The 20,221-nt window shown below is 46.8% G+C and overlaps 1 protein-coding gene across 3 annotated transcripts in view; it reads left to right on the top strand.

Annotated features, from left to right (window-relative positions):
- Positions 1-20,221, top strand: part of LOC311227248 (homer protein homolog 3) — a 263,122-nt gene that overhangs the window by 95,794 nt on the left and 147,107 nt on the right. For all 3 annotated transcript variants that reach the window (XM_084312833.1, XM_084312834.1, XM_084312832.1), the window contains 2 exons: positions 6,698-6,743; positions 13,191-13,301. In XM_084312833.1, coding sequence (XP_084168959.1) covers positions 6,698-6,743; positions 13,191-13,301 — 157 coding nt within the window. The remainder of the gene's footprint in view (positions 1-6,697; positions 6,744-13,190; positions 13,302-20,221) is intronic.

Raw genomic sequence — 20,221 nt, 5'->3', positions numbered from 1 at the left:
GTCACGCTGGCTGCTTTAGTGCCGTGACGCTGGCTGCTTTAGTGCCGTGACGCTGGCTGCTTGTCTCAGTGATGTGACGCTGGCTGCTTGTCTCAGTGCCGTCATGCTGGCTGCTTTAGTGCCGTGACGCTGGCTGCTTTAGTGCCGTGACGCTGGCTGCTTTAGTGCTGTGATGCTGGCTGCTTTAGTGCCGTGACACTGGCTGCTTTAGTGCCGTGCCGCTGGCTGCTTTAGTGCTGTGATGCTGGCTGCTTTAGTGCCGTGACACTGGCTGCTTTAGTGCCGTGACGCTGGCTGCTTTAGTGCCGTGACGCTGGCTGCTTTAGTGCCGTGACGCTGGCTGCTTTAGTGCTGTGATGCTGGCTGCTTTAGTGCCGTGACACTGGCTGCTTTAGTGCCGTGCCGCTGGCTGCTTGTCTCAGTGCCGCCACGCTGGCTGCTTTAGTGCCGTGACACTGGCTGCTTTAGTCCCGTGACACTGGCTGCTTTAGTGCCGTGACACTGGCTGCTTTAGTGCCGTGACACTGGCTGCTTTAGTGCCGTGACGCTGGCTGCTTTAGTGCTGTGATGCTGGCTGCTTTAGTGCCGTGACGCTGGCTGCTTGTCTCAGTGCTGTGCCGCTGGCTGCTTGTCTCAGTGCCGCCACGCTGGCTGCTTTAGTGCCGTGACACTGGCTGCTTTAGTGCCGTGACACTGGCTGCTTTAGTGCTGTGACGCTGGCTGCTTTAGTGCCGTGATGCTGGCTGCTTTAGTGCTGTGACGCTGGCTGCTTGTCTCAGTGCTGTGACGCTGGCTGCTTTAGTGCCGGGATGCTGGCTGCTTGTCTCAGCGCTGTGACGCCGGCTGCTTGTCTCAGTGCCGTCACGCTGGCTGCTTTAGTGCCGTGACGCTGGGTGCTTTAGTGCCGTGAAGCTGGCTGCTTTAGTGCCGTGGCGCTGGCTGCTTTAGTGCCGTGGCGCTGGCTGCTTTAGTGCCGTGACGCTGGCTGCTTTAGTGCCATGACGCTGGCTGCTTGTCTCAGTGCTGTGACGCTGGCTGCTTGTCTCAGTGCTGTGACGCTGGCTGCTTTAGTGCCGCGATGCTGGCTGCTTGTCTCAGCGCTGTGACGCCGGCTGCTTGTCTCAGTGCCGTCACGCTGGCTGCTTTAGTGCCGTGACGCTGGGTGCTTTAGTGCCGTGAAGCTGGCTGCTTTAGTGCCGTGGCGCTGGCTGCTTTAGTGCCGTGACGCTGGGTGCTTTAGTGCCGTGAAGCTGGCTGCTTTAGTGCCGTGGCGCTGGCTGCTTTAGTGCCGTGACGCTGGCTGCTTTAGTGCCGTGACGCTGGCTGCTTGTCTCAGTGCTGTGACAAGCATGTGAGCTGCTGCAGAACGTGCAGAGCGTTACCTGCTGCAGAACGTGCAGAACGTTACCTGGTGCAGAACGTGCAGAACGTTACCGGCTGTCACCGGCTTTCGACATGGACAGTCGCATTATTCTCAGCTCCCAACAACAGCGTCAAAGTAAATCAACAACAAGGTTTACTATACACTTTCTACTCACCCTACTTTGGATTACGGACCAGTACCTTAATTCAACATGGAAACACCACCAGACAGGAGTGGATAAGGTAAAAAAAGAGTCTCATTGCGACTTTTACCTTCTAAATGGCTCGGAGAGAAAACATCCAGCCATGGGGACTGCAGCAATACACTGCGTGTTAACGTTGAATCCGGGACGAAAGAGTTTACCCCCGTCGGGCAGGTTTGATAGAAGATCGATGATCTTCTTATACCTGCTTCTTTCGGGAGACATTCCGCTGAACCCAGGTCCAGTTATCACTCGGTACCAAGCGAGACAACTCGGACTACTGACTCAAACAGCGACGACCACAGTTGCGACCAACTCATCATCCAACGTCAACAACCCTCCACCGCCCACTACTGGATCACCGGCGCAACTACAACGGGACGCCCGAGGGACCAGAACGAAGCGGGATGAACCGGAGGTTTCAACACCGGTGCAAATCACGGCAAGAAATCCAACCGACAACCCCACGGTCAAATCGCCTGCTAAATTAGCCAACCTAGCCAGGCTGGCTATGTTTACCAGCCCAGGACAAAGGGTTGCCGCCAGAGAAGACACAGGACAAAGGACCCCCCCCTCCCCCCTCCCCACACACCAACACACAGACTTCACGGAGACAACAACAAAGCCCCCCCCCCCCCCCTCCCCCACAGCAGCACCAGACACAGACGGACAACAATACGGAGAGCCCCCCCCCTCGTCAAGGGACAACGACCCTGAGCAAAGGATCACCCACCCGGACTACACAGAGCCCCCCCCCCCCCCCCCCCCTCACAGACGAAGGAATTTACCTGGAACTCGATGACATCTATACCACAGCAAATAAAAACGGACTACACATTTTTCACCTGAATGTAAACAGCATAAAACATAAGCTGGATGAAATAAGAAACCTGTTTATTAGCGGTAAGGTAGACATAATATGCTTTACTGAAACTAAACTTGACTCATCTGTAACAGACCCTGAAATAGAGTTGGAGAACTATTCTATAGTCCGTAATGATAGAAACAAGTATGGAGGTGGTGTCTGCATGTACATTCATAAGGACACCAAATTCATTAACCGTACTGACCTTCATCATGAGACAATTGAGACAATTGACCGTATGGGTGGAATTTGGCTTCAAAACCAAATTTTCATCAATACTAAACAACATGGCCCCGCTAAGAACCACCAGGGTAAAAAATCGCGCTGAGCCATGGATGCACACTGAAATACTGACCGCTATGAAAGCCAGAGACAAAAAATGCTCTGAGTTTCGTAAAAGTCAGTCAAAGCTTACCAAAAGCAAGAGCAGTGAACTCCAAGACCACGTGACTGAACTCAAACTAGAAAGAAACAGACTAAGAAATGACGTAAACTCCATGATCAAAACTGAGGAAAACAAAAATAAGCCATGTGAACTTTGGAAATTACTCAACAATCAACTAGGCTGCAGTAAAAAACTTAAAACCAGGTTCTCAAACATAAACATAAAGACGGACAACACGCTCATCACAGACAAGGTGGATGTAGCCAATTACGTAAACACTTTCTTCACAAACATAGCCACAACACTGGTAAACAAACTAACCTCCCACTCAGGGCAGTATGGGGTAGAACACATAGTAGCATACTACAAGAACCTAGGCGTCCACAAAGACGACTTCAAACTGGAAATCGTAACTACAGATGAGGTACTCAAAAAACTGAGCGCCCTCCAACCGAACAAGGCCACTGGCCATGGCATGACAACATCCCCTCCAAATTCCTCAGAGACTCAGCAGCCGCCATCACCCCAGTCATCACACACATAATAAACTTCTCCATAAAACAGGGACACGTCCCCAAGGACTTCAAAATTGCGAGAGTAACACCCCTGCACAAAAAGGGCAGCAAATTAGACCCAGGCAACTACCGCCCTGTTTCTATCCTTACATCCATCTCGAAAGTCATTGTATATGAACAGATCGAAAAGTGCCTCGCGGAAAAAAATCGAATCTACAAATTCCAATCTGGCTTCAGAACATCCCACTCCACTGACACATGCCTTCTCTATTTGAATGACCACATCAAACAAGAGGTGGACACGGGCAAATACTGCGGCATGGTCATGCTGGACCTACAAAAGGCCTTCGACACTGTCAATCACACCATTCTGATTGACAAGCTAAAAGCAATTGGTTTTGATAGTCTATCAGTGAGCTGGATACAATCCTACCTGGAGGGGAGAGAACAGATGGTGGAGGTAAACGGTACCCTATCCCCCCCCCCCCTCCCTCACAGTGAGCTGTGGTGTTCCACAAGGAAGCATACTAGGACCGCTACTATTCCTAATTTATGCAAATGTCATGTCGTCAGCTTGTGACTGCAACCTGTTCCTGTTTGCGGACGACTCAGCCCTGCTGGTCTCTGACAAGAACAAGTTGCAGGTTGAAAAAACCCTCGGCTCAGAACTAGGCAAAATCTGCATATGGCTCGCTGATAACAAACTATCATTACACATGGGCAAAACAGAGTCCATTCTCTTCGGTTCAAATAACAAACTAGGCAAGACTGACGGCTTCTCGGTTACGGTGGGTGACAATATTGTCACAAGGAAAGATGAAATTACCTACCTGGGTTCCATCCTAGAGGCTAATCTTTCCTGTGACAAAATGGCATCCAATGTAATAAAAAAAGTCAACCAACTAACTCGATTCTTGTACCGGATCTCCTCTCTGGTAAACAAGAATACCCTGAAGACTCTGGCAGGAGCACTCATTCAAGGGTACTACGACTATGCTTGCACCTCATGGTACAAAAGCACCTCAAAGGCACTAAAAAACAAATTACAAACATCTCAAAACAAGCTAGTCAGACTACTGCTTAACCTGACTCCTAGAACCCACCTCACCCCTGCCCACTTTGACAACCTAGGATGGCTTAGAGTAGACGACAGAGTACAGCAACTTGCAATGGGCCTGGTCTACAAGATACACTACGCGACCAAGGTACCCATGTACATGTCAAAATACTTCCCAAAGGTCAGTGAATACCACGATCACAACACAGCTCCACAAATCATGTTAAACTCAGATTCGGCTCAAACAAGGGACTAAACACGTTTCGCAATTATGCCACATCAATGTGGAACGCCCTACCCAAAGCTGTAAAGGAATGTGAATCACTACCCACTTTCAAAAACACTCTCAAAGAACACCTACGGGAGACTGCAATTCGAAACTGGCCCCTACAAATGTCCTAACCCAGTTGTACAGTAAATGACCAAGTATGGCTTTGTCAGTATTCCAATGTACAGTGTACAGTGTGTGTGTCCCCCCACCTCCAATGTACAGCCCCCTTCCCACCCACCCAACCCCACCCCACCCACCCAACCTCCTCCAATGTACAGTTTCTACGTCAAATGTATATACACGCTTTTTCTGGACACTTTTTGTATCACAAACAGTACTGTATTTGCAAATCTGATATGTCATAAATGTATAGATGTAGCAGTACTGTCTATCTGTATGTCATGTATATCATATATGTTATGATTAATTGAAAATGGGGGACCCTGGTGTAAACAAGACTAAAGTCTTTCTCTGGTCTGCATCCCCTTAACAATTGTATGTATTGAGCTGTACTGTACTGTACCCATTCTGCAATCTGTTAATAAACTTTTCAATCAATCAATCACCTGGTGCAGAACGTTACCTGCTGCAGAACGTGCAGAACATTACCTGGTGCAGAACATGCAGAACGTTACCTGGTGCAGAATGTGCAGAACGTTACCTGGTGCAGAATGTGCAGAACGTTACCTGGTGCAGAATGTGCAGAACGTTACCTGGTGCAGAATGTTACCTGGTGCAGAACGTGCAGAATGTTACCTGGTGCAGAACGTGCAGAACGTTACCTGGTGCAGAACATGCAGAACGTTACCTGGTGCAGAATGTTACCTGGTGCAGAACGTGCAGAATGTTACCTGGTGCAGAACGTGCAGAACGTTACCTGGTGCAGAACGTTACCTGGTGCAGAATGTTACTTGCTGCAGAACGTTACCTGATGCAGAACGTGCAGAACGTTACATGGTGCAGAACGTTACCTGCTGCAGAACGTCCATAACGTTACCTGGTGCAGAACGTTACCTGCTGCAGAACGTACAGAACGTTACCTGCTGCAGAACATGCAGAATGTTACCTGCTGCAGAACGTGCAGAACGTTACCTGCTGCAGAACGTTACCTGGTGCAGAACGTGTCCTCAGTGTGTTAGGATGCTCTCAGTAAAACATCAGTGTGTTAGGATGCTCTCAGTAAAACATCAGTGTGTTAGGATGCTCTCAGTAAAACATCAGTGTGTTAGGATGCTCTCAGTAAAACATGTCATCACAGTGTGTTAGGATGCTCTCAGTAAAACATCAGTGTGTTAGGATGCTCTCAGTAAAACATGTCATCACAGTGTGTTAGGATGCTCTCAGTAAAACATCAGTGTGTTAGGATGCTCTCAGTAAAACATCAGTGTGTTAGGATGCTCTCAGTAAAACATCAGTGTGTTAGGATGCTCTCAGTAAAACATCAGTGTGTTAGGATGCTCTCAGTAAAACATCAGTGTGTTAGGATGCTCTCAGTAAAACATGTCATCACAGTGTGTTAGGATGCTCTCAGTAAAACATCAGTGTGTTAGGATGCTCTCAGTAAAACATGTCATCACAGTGTGTTAGGATGCTCTCAGTAAAACATCAGTGTGTTAGGATGCTCTCAGTAAAACATGTCATCACAGTGTGTTAGGATGCTCTCAGTAAAACATCAGTGTGTTAGGATGCTCTCAGTAAAACATGTCATCACAGTGTGTTAGGATGCTCTCAGTAAAACATCACAGTGTGTTAGGATGCTCTGTGAGGAAAACTCATCGTTCTTATTCTTATTGGGATACTTGCTGATTTAGACTATTAGTTTTCATGACATCTCTGTTTTTAAATGGGATAATACACAGTGGAGTGTGACAGGAAAACATGGTTGAGAGTGACAGAGGGTGTATTGGTACCGGCATGTGTCAAAAGTTGCGACGCGGATTCGAACCTGTGACACGTGTGTGTGTGTTAGGTTCTTTAAGCCCCTGAACCATCACAACCTCTGCTGGTTGAGACTCTGAAGGATTTATTTTCTCTTTCAGGTCGATCTGTGAAATAAACCTGGAGGCTGAGCTCTTCACTCTGCAGGTAAACAGCACACTTGGTCAGGTGTCGTATCGTAATTGTTAGACTAGAAGTCTTTATTTGTCATGCAGTTTAACACACACGCGAGATGGGCGACCCACAGGAACACACACACATGCACTGATACCGTAGGGCAGGGGTTCCCAAACTTTTTCAGCTCGAGACCCAAAAGAGAAATTTGGTGTTTCCCCGGGACCCAAACTTACACAAATACATCATGAATTGCCATAACATACATTTATAAACTACTGATAAAGAACACAACAAACCATGAATTTCAAATGTATATGAAATGTATTTATTTAATTATAAAAGTACATCACAGCAATAATCAGAGTGTAATGTTAAGTTGCTCACCACCTCATAACATATGTACCGGTACATACAATTTTGTAACACTTTTAAAAACAAACATGTTCTACTCTCCTTTCTATTTCTCACCCCTTTTTCAACTCTCCATTTCTTACCCCTCCCTCCGTCCCTCAACCTTAAACCCCAACATTGAGCAACATTCTGATTAATTTGTACTGACTTATTTTAAAATTCTACTGACCTGACATCATGCTAGAAGGGGTATAATATTTCATCTATGGAACAATGAAATCTAATGAGAGGTATGTGGCTGGTTGAAGTTTTCAACCAGCAGATCTATTCTGGGCTTGGTTTTTGAAAGTGCTATTCTGAGGTCATGCTGAGCATTTAGTCTGTTTCTGTATTTGTTTTTCAGGTATGCTAGAGTAGAAAACCCAGATTCACATAAGTATGTGGTGCCAAACTGAATCAACACATCTACAGCTTTTTTATAATTAAAAAAAAATTATTTATACTTTTTTTTAATTATTATTATTGGCGACCCAATAAAAACGGGTCCGCAACCCATTTTGGGTCACGACCCAGAGTTTGGGAAACGCTGCCGTAGGGTATTACTGAGGTATCGTGACAATCTTACTCTGTACCAGGTATTATAGTATAAGTCTTTATTTGTCATCAGATTAACACACACACGCGACGGGCGACCCACAGGAACACACATGCACTGAGTCGCTGATGAAATGTTCTCTGCACCTCCCATCCCGTCATCCTTCCCGCCAAAGACAGCCGGGAGCAGCTGCGCCCCGGGGACCAATCCAAGTGCTCATGTCCGTCTTCGTCAGGGTTACAGCGTTAGCGATCTGTTGTGCATGTTTTTCCATTGGGTTTCTCTTATCGGGGGGGGGGGACCCTTGCGAGCACGGGGAGAACATGCAAACTCCACACAGAAAGGCCCGGGAGATACAACCCACCTGGGTAACTGGCAACTTGGCAACCTGGTCCCAAAGCGGGAATCGAACCCACATACAATGACTACCTCCCACCAATTCACGTGTCATGTCTCTGGGCTTTCAGTATGTTGACATGGAATGGGTCAGTTATTACCTTCAATCATTGATTGAAGCTTTAATGTATATATTATGAAACCTGTATTTTTGTTTGTTTGCCTAGACAACTGGCATAGCCAAATAGCCAAAATACATTGGGTTTCAAGCACCTTGGAATTACTGTGGGTATAACAGAATAATACTGTATGTGACCAATTCTCACCTTACAATCTCGAGCTGCTGACTCTTTAACACTACGACTAATGTATTATTAAAGGAACACGGCAACTTTTTGGGAAATTAGCTTATTTGCCATCTACCCTGGAGTTAGACAAGAAGATACATACCCTTTTCTTCTCTGTGCATGCATTAGGCTTAGGGAACAGCCGCACAGTTAGCCTAGCTTAGCGTCATTCACTGGAGGTAGGTGTGCCAGTGTAGCCTAGTTCCCAACAGTCACTCCAAATACAACTCCAAAACATTCCTGTAAAACATGTGTATTTACCACATGGAGATTTTTTTTTGATTTTCGTTTTCTAAGCAGATATATACTCTGAATTCTTTTTTGGCGAACCACTGCTGCCTGGGCGCAGTGATTTCATCACCTCCAAAGTTTTTTGAAAAGCAACCAGTGAATGACGCTAAGCTAGGCTAACGGTGCAGCTTGTTCCCTAAGCCTAATGCAATAATGCATGCATAGAGAAGAAAAGGGTAGGGCGGCTACGTGGCGTAGTGGGCAAGGCACTCGCCACGAAATGCTGGAGACGCTGGGCTCGTCAGTTCAAGCCCAGCGCTCCACATTTGCTTTCAGTTTAGCTGGTCGTCCACAGTAATACACATTGGCCGTATTACGGGGAGGGAAACTGAAGGGTGGGGATCGGGCGTTGTGGACAGCGACTCCTACAGGGCGGTTGGTGCGCCTGCGCAGTAGAATCAGGAAGTGTCGGGGGCAGCGTGAGCCTCCCACGCGTTACTCCTCGCCACTGAGAGATCGAGCTGCGCAGGTGAAAAGATGCGACTGCTGTTACCTCAAGTACCGGAGGGGACTTGTGCTATGTATGACTTAGTCCACATTGCAGCTGGCTTGTGGGAGGCAAGAAACAGCGTCCGTGACAGGGGAGGGTTGAATTGGATGATACGAAATTGGGATGAGAGAAAATATAGAAAATGGGAGAAAAAGTGGATCAAAAAAAAAGAAAAGAAAAGGGTATGTATCTGCTTGTCTAACTCCAGGGTAGATGGCAAATAATCTAATTTCCCAAAAAGTTGGCGTATTAGTTTGATCTTATTCAAAGACTTCAAAGATCAGTACCTGGGAGGGAGTGTAGCATCAGTACCTGGGAGGGAGTGTAGCATCAGATCAGTACCTGGGAGGGAGTGTAGCATCAGTACCTGGGAGGGAGTGTGGCATCAGTACCTGGGAGGGAGTGTAGCATCAGATCAGTACCTGGGAGGGAGTGTAGCATCAGTACCTGGGAGGGAGTGTGGCATCAGTACCTGGGAGGGAGTGTAGCATCAGATCAGTACCAGGGAGGGAGTGTAGCATCAGTACCTGGGAGGGAGTGTAGCATCAGTACATGGGAGGGAGTGTGGCATCAGTACCTGGGAGGGAGTGTGGCATCAGTACCTGGGAGGGAGTGTGGCATCAGTACCTGGGAGGGAGTGTAGCATCAGTACCTGGGAGGGAGTGTAGCATCAGTACATGGGAGGGAGTGTGGCATCAGTACCTGGGAGGGAGTGTGGCATCAGTACCTGGGAGGGAGTGTGGCATCAGTACCTGGGAGGGAGTGTAGCATCAGTACCTGGGAGGGAGTGTAGCATCAGTACCTGGGAGGGAGTGTGGCATCAGTACCTGGGAGGGAGTGTAGCATCAGTACCTGGGAGGGAGTGTAGCATCAGTACCTGGGAGGGAGTGTAGCATCAGTACATGGGAGGGAGTGTAGCATCAGTACCTGGGAGGGAGTGTAGCATCAGTACCTGGGAGGGAGTGTAGCATCAGTACATGGGAGGGAGTGTAGCATCAGTACCTGGGAGGGAGTGTAGCATCAGTACCTGGGAGGGAGTGTAGCATCAGTACCTGGGAGGGAGTGTAGCATCAGTACCTGGGAGGGAGTGTAGCATCAGTACCTGGGAGGGAGTGTAGCATCATCAGTACCTGGGAGGGAGTGTAGCATCAGTACCTGGGAGGGAGTGTAGCATCAGTACCTGGGAGGGAGTGTAGCATCAGTACCTGGGAGGGAGTGTGGCATCAGTACCTGGGAGGGAGTGTAGCATCAGTACCTGGGAGGGAGTGTGGCATCAGTACCTGGGAGGGAGTGTGGCATCAGTACCTGGGAGGGAGTGTAGCATCAGTACCTGGGAGGGAGTGTGGCATCAGTACCTGGGAGGGAGTGTGGCATCAGTACCTGGGAGGGAGTGTAGCATCAGTACCTGGGAGGGAGTGTAGCATCAGTACCTGGGAGGGAGTGTAGCATCGCATCAGTACCTGGGAGGGAGTGTGGCATCAGTACCTGGGAGGGAGTGTGGCATCAGTACCTGGGAGGGAGTGTAGCATCAGTACCTGGGAGGGAGTGTAGCATCAGTACCTGGGATGGAGTGTGGCATCAGTACCTGGGAGGGAGTGTAGCATCAGTACCTGGGAGGGAGTGTAGCATCAGTACCTGGGAGGGAGTGTAGCATCAGTACCTGGGAGGGAGTGTAGCATCAGTACCTGGGAGGGAGTGTAGCATCAGATCAGTACCTGGGAGGGAGTGTAGCATCATCAGTACCTGGGAGGGAGTGTAGCATCAGTACCTGTGAGGGAGTGTAGCATCAGTACCTGGGAGGGAGTGTGGCATCAGTACCTGGGAGGGAGTGTGGCATCAGTACCTGGGAGGGAGTGTAGCATCATCAGTACCTGGGAGGGAGTGTAGCATCAGTACCTGGGAGGGAGTGTAGCATCAGTACCTGGGAGGGAGTGTAGCATCAGTACCTGGGAGGGAGTGTAGCATCAGTACCTGGGAGGGAGTGTAGCATCAGTACCTGGGAGGGAGTGTAGCATCATCAGTACCTGGGAGGGAGTGTAGCATCAGTACCTGGAAGGGAGTGTAGCATCAGTACCTGGGAGGGAGTGTAGCATCAGTACCTGGGAGGGAGTGTGGCATCAGTACCTGGGAGGGAGTGTAGCATCAGTACCTGGGAGGGAGTGTAGCATCAGTACCTGGGAGGGAGTGTGGCATCAGTACCTGGGATGGAGTGTAGCATCAGTACCTGGGAGGGAGTGTAGCATCAGTACCTGGGAGGGAGTGTAGCATCAGTACCTTGGAGGGAGTGTAGCATCAGATCAGTACCTGGGAGGGAGTGTAGCATCAGATCAGTACCTGGGAGGGAGTGTAGCATCAGATCAGTACCTGGGAGGGAGTGTGGCATCATCAGTACCTGGGAGGGAGTGTAGCATCAGTACCTGGGAGGGAGTGTGGCATCAGTACCTGGGAGGGAGTGTGGCATCAGTACCTGGAAAGGAGTGTAGCATCAGTACCTGGGAGGGAGTGTAGCATCAGATCAGTACCTGGGAGGGAGTGTAGCATCAGATCAGTACCTGGGAGGGAGTGTGGCATCAGTACCTGGGAGGGAGTGTGGCATCAGTACCTGGGAGGGAGTGTAGCATCAGTACCTGGGAGGGAGTGTAGCATCAGTACCTGGGAGGGAGTGTGGCATCAGTACCTGGGAGGGAGTGTGGCATCAGTACCTGGGAGGGAGTGTAGCATCAGTACCTGGGAGGGAGTGTAGCATCAGTACCTGGGAGGGAGTGTGGCATCAGTACCTGGGAGGGAGTGTGGCATCAGTACCTGGGAGGGAGTGTGGCATCAGTACCTGGGAGGGAGTGTGGCATCAGTACCTGGGAGGGAGTGTAGCATCATCAGTACCTGGGAGGGAGTGTAGCATCAGTACCTGGGAGGGAGTGTAGCATCATCAGTACCTGGGAGGGAGTGTAGCATCAGTACCTGGGAGGGAGTGTAGCATCAGTACCTGGGAGGGAGTGTAGCATCAGTACCTGGGAGGGAGTGTAGCATCATCAGTACCTGGGAGGGAGTGTAGCATCAGTACATGGGAGGGAGTGTAGCATCAGTACCTGTGAGGGAGTGTAGCATCAGTACCTGGGAGGGAGTGTAGCATCAGTACCTGGGAGGGAGTGTAGCATCAGATCAGTACCTGGGAGGGAGTGTGGCATCAGTACCTGGGAGGGAGTGTAGCATCATCAGTACCTGGGAGGGAGTGTAGCATCAGTACCTGGGAGGGAGTGTGGCATCAGTACCTGGGAGGGAGTGTGGCATCAGTACCTGGGAGGGAGTGTGGCATCAGTACCTATGTGTGGCATCAGTACCTGGGAGGGAGTGTAGCATCAGTACCTGGGAGGGAGTGTAGCATCAGTACCTGGGAGGGAGTGTAGCATCAGTACCTGGGAGGGAGTGTGGCATCAGTACCTGGGAGGGAGTGTAGCATCAGTACCTGGGAGGGAGTGTGGCATCAGTACCTGGGAGGGAGTGTAACATCATCAGTACATGTGAGGGAGTGTAGCATCAGTACCTGGGAGGGAGTGTAGCATCATCAGTACCTGGGAGGGAGTGTAGCATCAGTACCTGGGAGGGAGTGTAGCATCAGTACCTGGGAGGGAGTGTGGCATCAGTACCTGTGAGGGAGTGTAGCATCAGTACCTGGGAGGGAGTGTAGCATCAGTACCTGGGAGGGAGTGTAGCATCAGTACCTGGGAGGGAGTGTGGCATCAGTACCTGTGAGGGAGTGTAGCATCAGTACCTGGGAGGGAGTGTGGCATCAGTACCTGGGAGGGAGTGTGGCATCAGTACCTGGGAGGGAGTGTGGCATCAGTACCTGGGAGGGAGTGTAGCATCAGTACCTGGGAGGGAGTGTGGCATCAGTACCTGGGAGGGAGTGTAGCATCAGTACCTGGGAGGGAGTGTAGCATCAGTACCTGTGAGGGAGTGTAGCATCAGTACCTGGGAGGGAGTGTGGCATCAGTACCTGGGAGGGAGTGTAGCATCAGTACCTGGGAGGGATGGATGTTATGTAACAGCTGGTTCTCTCTCCTCTGCAGGACTCAAACTCCAAGCTGGTGGCAGCGCTGCACGAGGCCAACTCCAACGTGGAGCAGTGGAAGAAGCAGCTCGTGGCCTACCAGGAGGAGACGGAACGGCTGCGGGACCAGGTCAGTGTCTCTGTGTATTTTAAAAATAGAATGAACAGAGCAGTGTTGTTTTTAAACAGTACCGTGTGTGTGTGTGTTAGTTTGATGTATGCTGCCAGTTAATACTTTGACAAATGTAGCCTATATTTTTCAGTCAGTTCGGTCTTTGTGTGCCAAACATTATTTAAGGCTGTAAACACTGTAACACTGTAAATCTTTTTTTAAATTTTTTTTTATAAATGAAGCATGTTTAGATTTGAGTGTTAAATTTTTTTTTAATACAAATTAACGTATATCGAACCGAACCGAAAACCGTGACCCCAAAACCGTGATACGAACCGAACCGTCCATTTTGTGAACCGTCCCACCCCTAGTGTCTCTGTGTTGCTTTAAAGGCTGCGGGACCAGGTAAGTGTCTCTGTGTTGCTTTAAAGGCTACGGGACCAGGTCAGTGTCTCTGTGTTGCTTTAAAGGCTGCGGGACCAGGTCAGTGTCTCTGTGTTGCTTTAAAGGCTGCAGAACCAGGTCAGTGTCTCAGTGTTGCTTTAAAGGCTGCGGGACCAGGTCAGTGTCTCTGTGTTGCTTTAAAGGCTGCAGGACTTTTTTACTTACAGTTATTGTTATGTTTGAAGACTCAAGGTGTTCCATTAACGAAACCAATTGAACACCACAGATGAAAGAGAGACATCAAGAGGTTTTGTTTCAGATTTTCAATTACTAACGTCCTCATATGAAACCCTCCACCTAGACTCCGTCTGGAGGAGGGATATACCAGACCTGGAAAGTGATTTTGATTGGCAAGAAGCCTGGGCAAATGTTCGACTCACATCAAGGAACCCGGACCATCAACAAATCAATCTTAACTATATTCACAGGACATACTTGACTCCTATAAGACTGAAAAAAATGGGTCTTATACAAGACTCCAAATGCTCTTTATGTACAAATGGGGACGAGGGGACATTTATGCACATGTACTGGGACTGCCCACCAGTTAAGATATTCTGGAAAGAGGTGACTCAGCAATTATCAAATCTCGTAACTTGGAATATACCTGTACACCCCTCTGTATTACTGCTGAATGATGATTTTGAGTGTGCAGTACATCCACAGCTAAAGAGATTGGTTTTATCGGGTATCACAGTGGCTAAAAAGCTGATAGCATCACGATGGTTCCAACCGGAAAAAATTTGCCGAAAGGTCTGGATTATTACATATCTCGATGTGATCTATCAAGAAATATCTACAGCAAGAATTTTGGGTCTCAATGAATCCAAAATGACATTGTGGTTAGAAGTGGTGGAGAAAATAAAAGCTAGCATATAATGGTAATGTCTGGTTAGGAGCGAGGGAAAATGGATGGATTATCCAATGGGGGGTCCGGGAGGGGGGGGGGGGGGTACGAGCTGGAGCATATGTGTGTAGGTTTTTAGATAACAGGTATTAAGGGTATATCCTATATATGACAATTAACTAAAATGTGATTTCATTGGATGTGCACTGTCAACTAATGCTTGTGTATCTTATCGTGTGTTGTCATGTTTGTTTATATGTTTGTTTAAAAAATAATAAAAAAATTAAATACAAAAAAGGCTGCAGGACCAGGTCAGTGTTTCTGTGTTGCTTTAAAGGCTGCGGGACCAGGTCAGTGTCTCAGTGTTGCTTTAAAGGCTGCAGGACCAGGTCAGTGTCTCTGTGTTGCTTTAAAGGCTGCAGGACCAGGTCAGTGTTGCTTTAAAGACTGCAGGACCAGGTCAGTGTTGCTTTAAAGGCTGCAGGACCAGGTCAGTGTCTCTGTGTTGCTTTAAAGGCTGCAGGACCAGGTCAGTGTCTCTGTGTTGCTTTAAAGGCTGCAGGACCAGGTCAGTGTCTCTGTGTTGCTTTAAAGGCTGCGGGACCAGGTCAGTGTCTCTGTGTTGCTCTAAAGGCTGCAGGACCAGGTCAGTGTCTCTGTGTTGCTTTAAAGGCTGCGGGACCAGGTCAGTGTCTCTGTGTTGCTTTAAAGGCTGCAGGACCAGGTCTGTGTTGCTTTAAAGGCTGCAGGACCAGGTCAGTGTCTCTGTGTTGCTTTAAAGGCTGCAGGACCAGGTCAGTGTCTCTGTGTTGCTTTAAAGGCTGCAGGACCAGGTCAGTGTTGCTTTAAAGGCTGCAGGACCAGGTCAGTGTTGCTTTAAAGACTGCAGGACCAGGTCAGTGTCTCTGTGTTGCTTTAAAGGCTGCGGGACCAGGTCAGTGTCTCTGTGTTGCTTTAAAGGCTGCAGGACCAGGTCAGTGTCTCTGTGTTGCTTTAAAGGCTGCGGGACCAGGTCAGTGTCTCTGTGTTGCTTTAAAAGCTGCGGGACCAGGTCAGTGTCTCTGTGTTGCTTTAAAGGCTGCGGGACCAGGTCAGTGTCTCTTAGGGGTGGGACGGTACGCATCCGAACTGTGTACCGTACGGTACGACCCCCACGGTTCGGGGCGTCTGTGTATCATACGGTTCAGATGACGCGCAAATAAAAAAAAATCATTTAGCGGAGCCGGGAGAGGTGAGCACTGGCTGCAGGCAGCAGCAGCAGCAGCAGCACTGCAGCCAGGTGCTAGTCAGTTTGTGTAAAAATGGCAAGCACAATATAAATCAATCTTCATTACGACTTTAAAAACATAGCCATTAACATTACATAGTTTAAGTTTAAGTTTAAGTTTATTTGGATCCCCATTAGCCACAGCAGTGCTGCTGGGGCTATTCTTCCTGGGGTCCATAACACATAAAATACAGTTACAGACGTATACACTCACAACATTTACATGTCATACAGACAATTAAAACAACAATAAAAACCCTTATACACTCATAACATTTACATGACATACAGACCATTAAAACAACAATAAAAACCCTTATACACTCACAACATTTACATGTCATACAGACAATTAAAACAACAATAAAAACCCTAATCAAATTCATAATACAATATAAAAATACAAAATTATACAATATTTTTATAATATATCCCTATCAGACACATGCCTTTTCATCCATATATACCTATCTCTTTATCAGACACATACATTTTAATTTACGTACACACTATCTATTAGGGAATGTCAATTTCTTTGGTTGAAAATGTTGTTTTACCACGATTTTGAAACGGCATTTACTATTCTCCTGCTTAACATGTCTGGGAAGAGAGTTCCATTCCTGCATACCACGGAACATGACAGTTCGCTTCATTGCATTCGACCTCACTTTTGGAAGTGTAAAACCTCGTGCAGAAGCATGTCTGGTGGAATGGTTGTGTCTGTCAAGACTTATTGATAAATTGTTATATAAAATTGAGGGGATCTTTGTAACAAAAATATTCCTAGTGAATACAAGGAGTGAGCAGAGTAATTTATGTTTGACAAGTAACCAAGTAAAACAACTGTGCATCGCTGCAACATTAGTTCTGTACTCACAGCGAAGCGCTATACGTGCTGCTTTGTTTTGTACCATTTGTAATTTTTCAGTTTACTCGTCGTTACATTCGACCATACTGCAGGACAATAGTCAAGATTTGACAAAACCAGAGCTTGAATGACCTGTTTGATAGAATTTAGTGGTAACAAATGAGCACATCTTTTAACAACAGAAATCCCTCTTCCCATTTTCACTACTATATTGTTTATATGGTGTGACCATGACAATTTACTGTCTAATGTTACCCCTAGGAGTTTAGTCTCCTGGACTTGATTAATTACCACATCACTTATCAAAAGTTTCAAGACTGGGTTCGTTCTTAGAGTATGGTTTGAACCGAAAATGATGCTACTTGTCTTTGATATGTTTAGAACTAGTTTGTTATTCTTTATCCATTCCATCACTGATTGCAACTCTGCCTTTAGGACCGTATTTAATTCATTGGCTGTTGAGGCTGATGTGTAAATCGTTGAATCATCCGCATACATAGAAATATAGGACTTATTTAGGACAAGAGGCATGTCATTTGTAAATATGGTGTAGAGCAAAGGCCCAAGGCAACTTCCTTGGGGTACTCCACACCTTACCGTTTTAACTTCTGAGTAACTCCCATTAAAAAAAACTAGTTGTTTCCGGTTTGCTAAATAAGTTTGCATCCAAGATAGTGCAGATGAGGAGAAACCGTAACATTCAAGTTTTTTAAGTAAGAATTTGTGATCTATGATGTCGAATGCTGCAGTAAAATCAAGCAAGACAGCTCCAACTATTTTCTTTTTATCTATCTCTTTCAGCCAATCATCCGTCATTTGGGTTAAAGCAGTCGCTGTTGAATGTCCTTCACGATATGCATGTTGAAAATCAGTGGTCAATGTGTTAAAAGAAAAGTAGCTTTTAATCTGTTCACTTACTATTCTTTCCATCAGTTTACTCAAAACTGGCAGTAAACTTATGGGACGACTATTAGATCCTGAGAATGGCAATTTCAAAAATTTTGGCAGTGGTATTACTTTGGCAGTTTTCCACTGTTGCAGATACAAACATTCACTAAAGGATTGATTTATAATATGACAGATAGCAGGGGCAATTAAATCAGGGACCAATTTCAGAAGTTTCCCGTCAAGACCGTCAACACCTGGTGGTTTGTTTTTAGTGGTACTTAACATATGTTCTACATTACTTATAGTCACGCTATCAAAATTAAATTGACAATTTTTATCTTTCATTATTTTATTCTTTATTAATAAATAAGATTTTTCATTATCTATTGTTTGCATATTATTCCTTAAATTATCTACTTTTCCAATAAAATAATTGTTAATATGATTAGCAATCTCAACTGGTTTGGTGAGGAATTTTCCTTCTGTTTCTAGAAAGGATGGGGTAGGTTTCTTATTCCTGCCCATTATTTCATTTAGAGTATTCCATAATAATTTACTGTCATTTTTTATATAATTAAACCTATTTTCATAATACAATTTCTTCTTCTTTTTATTACATTTTGTAACAACATTTCTTAATTTACAATATACCTCCCAGTCTGATTTATAACCTGATGTATTTGCTATTAATTTAGCTCGATTACGTTCTATCATATATTCTTTTAGTTCAGCATCCAACCATGGTGTTCTGATGCTTCTGACGGTAAACTTTCTCAATGGTGCATGTTTGTCAACAAGTGGCATAAAAATGGTATCAAATTCCCATAGAGATTTTTCAGGATCTTTTTCCCTCAACACCTTTGACATAGGCCTACACACATCTTGCCATAGCGTTAGCAGTTTGTACAAAGCAACGCACGTTTTAACTATGGTAGCACTAGCCCCAGCTAATACAGTCAACGACATGTTACCGTAGCTACTAGCTAGCAGAGGAGGAAATGAGAGTCTGAGAGGCGGGGTGTTTAAAGACAATGATAGGCGTTTATTCAACATCCAAGAAGGCTAACATACAACTGTGTTTTACTAACTCCAACCGGGACTATTGCCGCTTTCGTGCTGCTTGTTGATGTTATGAACTCCTCCTAAGCTGAAGGTCCCACACGCTAAAATGTCCGTGGGGACCCGCCAACCCATAGATAGTTCCAACTCACCGAATTACGTAATCCACCACAGTTGCACTCAATATTTAAATAATGTTAGTCTAAATAAATGTAGACAGATAATGTACGTATTTTAAAAATAGAATGAACAGAGCAGTGTTGTTTTTAAACAGTACAGTGTGTGTGTGTGTTAGTTTGATGTATGCTGCCAGTTAATACTTTGACAAATGTAGCCTATATTTTTCAGTCAGTTTGGTCTTTGTGTGCTAAACATTATTTAAGGCTGTAAACACTGTAACACTGTAAATCTTTTTTTAATTTTTTTTATAAATGAAGCGTGTTTAGATTTGAGTGTACATTTTTTTTTAATACAAATTAACGTATATCGAACCGAACCGAAAACCGTGACCCCAAAACCGTGATACGAACCGAACCGTCCATTTTGTGAACCGTCCCACCCCTAGTGTCTCTGTGTTGCTTTAAAGGCTGCAGGACCAGGTCAGTGTCTCTGTGTTGCTTTAAAGGCTGCGGGACCAGGTCAGTGTCTCTGTGTTGCTTTAAAGGCTGCAGGACCAGGTCAGTGTTGCTTTAAAGGCTGCAGGACCAGGTCAGTGTCTCTGTGTTGCTTTAAAGGCTGCAGGACCAGGTCAGTGTCTCTGTGTTGCTTTAAAGGCTGCAGGACCAGGTCAGTGTTGCTTTAAAGGCTGCAGGACCAGGTCAGTGTCTCTGTGTTGCTTTAAAGGCTGCAGGACCAGGTCAGTGTCTCTGTGTTGCTTTAAAGGCTGCGGGACCAGGTCAGTGTCTCTGTGTTGCTTTAAAGGCTGCGGGACCAGGTCAGTGTCTCTGTGTTGCTTTAAAGGCTGCGGGACCAGGTCAGTGTTGCTTTAAAGGCTGCAGGACCAGGTCAGTGTCTCTGTGTTGCTTTAAAGGCTGCAGGACCAGGTCTGTGTTGCTTTAAAGGCTGCAGGACCAGGTCAGTGTCTCTGTGTTGCTTTAAAGGCTGCGGGACCAGGTCAGTGTCTCTGTGTTGCTTTAAAGGCTGCAGGACCAGGTCAGTGTCTCTGTGTTGCTTTAAAGGCTGCAGGACCAGGTCAGTGTCTCTGTGTTGCTTTAAAGGCTGCGGGACCAGGTCAGTGTCTCTGTGTTGCTTTAAAGGCTGCGGGACCAGGTCAGTGTCTCTGTGTTGCTTTAAAGGCTGCAGGACCAGGTCAGTGTTGCTTTAAAGGCTGCAGGACCAGGTCAGTGTCTCTGTGTTGCTTTAAAGGCTGCAGGACCAGGTCTGTGTTGCTTTAAAGGCTGCAGGACCAGGTCAGTGTCTCTGTGTTGCTTTAAAGGCTGCGGGACCAGGTCAGTGTCTCTGTGTTGCTGTAAAGGCTGCGGGACCAGGTCAGTGTCTCTGTGTTGCTTTAAAGGCTGCGGGACCAGGTCAGTGTCTCTGTGTTGCTTTAAAGGCTGCAGGACCAG

This window comes from Notolepis coatsorum (assembly GCF_963971535.1).
Source record: "Notolepis coatsorum genome assembly, chromosome: 4".
In the NCBI taxonomy this organism is placed as follows: domain Eukaryota; kingdom Metazoa; phylum Chordata; class Actinopteri; order Aulopiformes; family Paralepididae; genus Notolepis; species Notolepis coatsorum.
The sequence above is the reverse complement of the archived record's forward strand: the minus strand, read 5'-3'. Positions and strand labels throughout refer to the sequence as shown.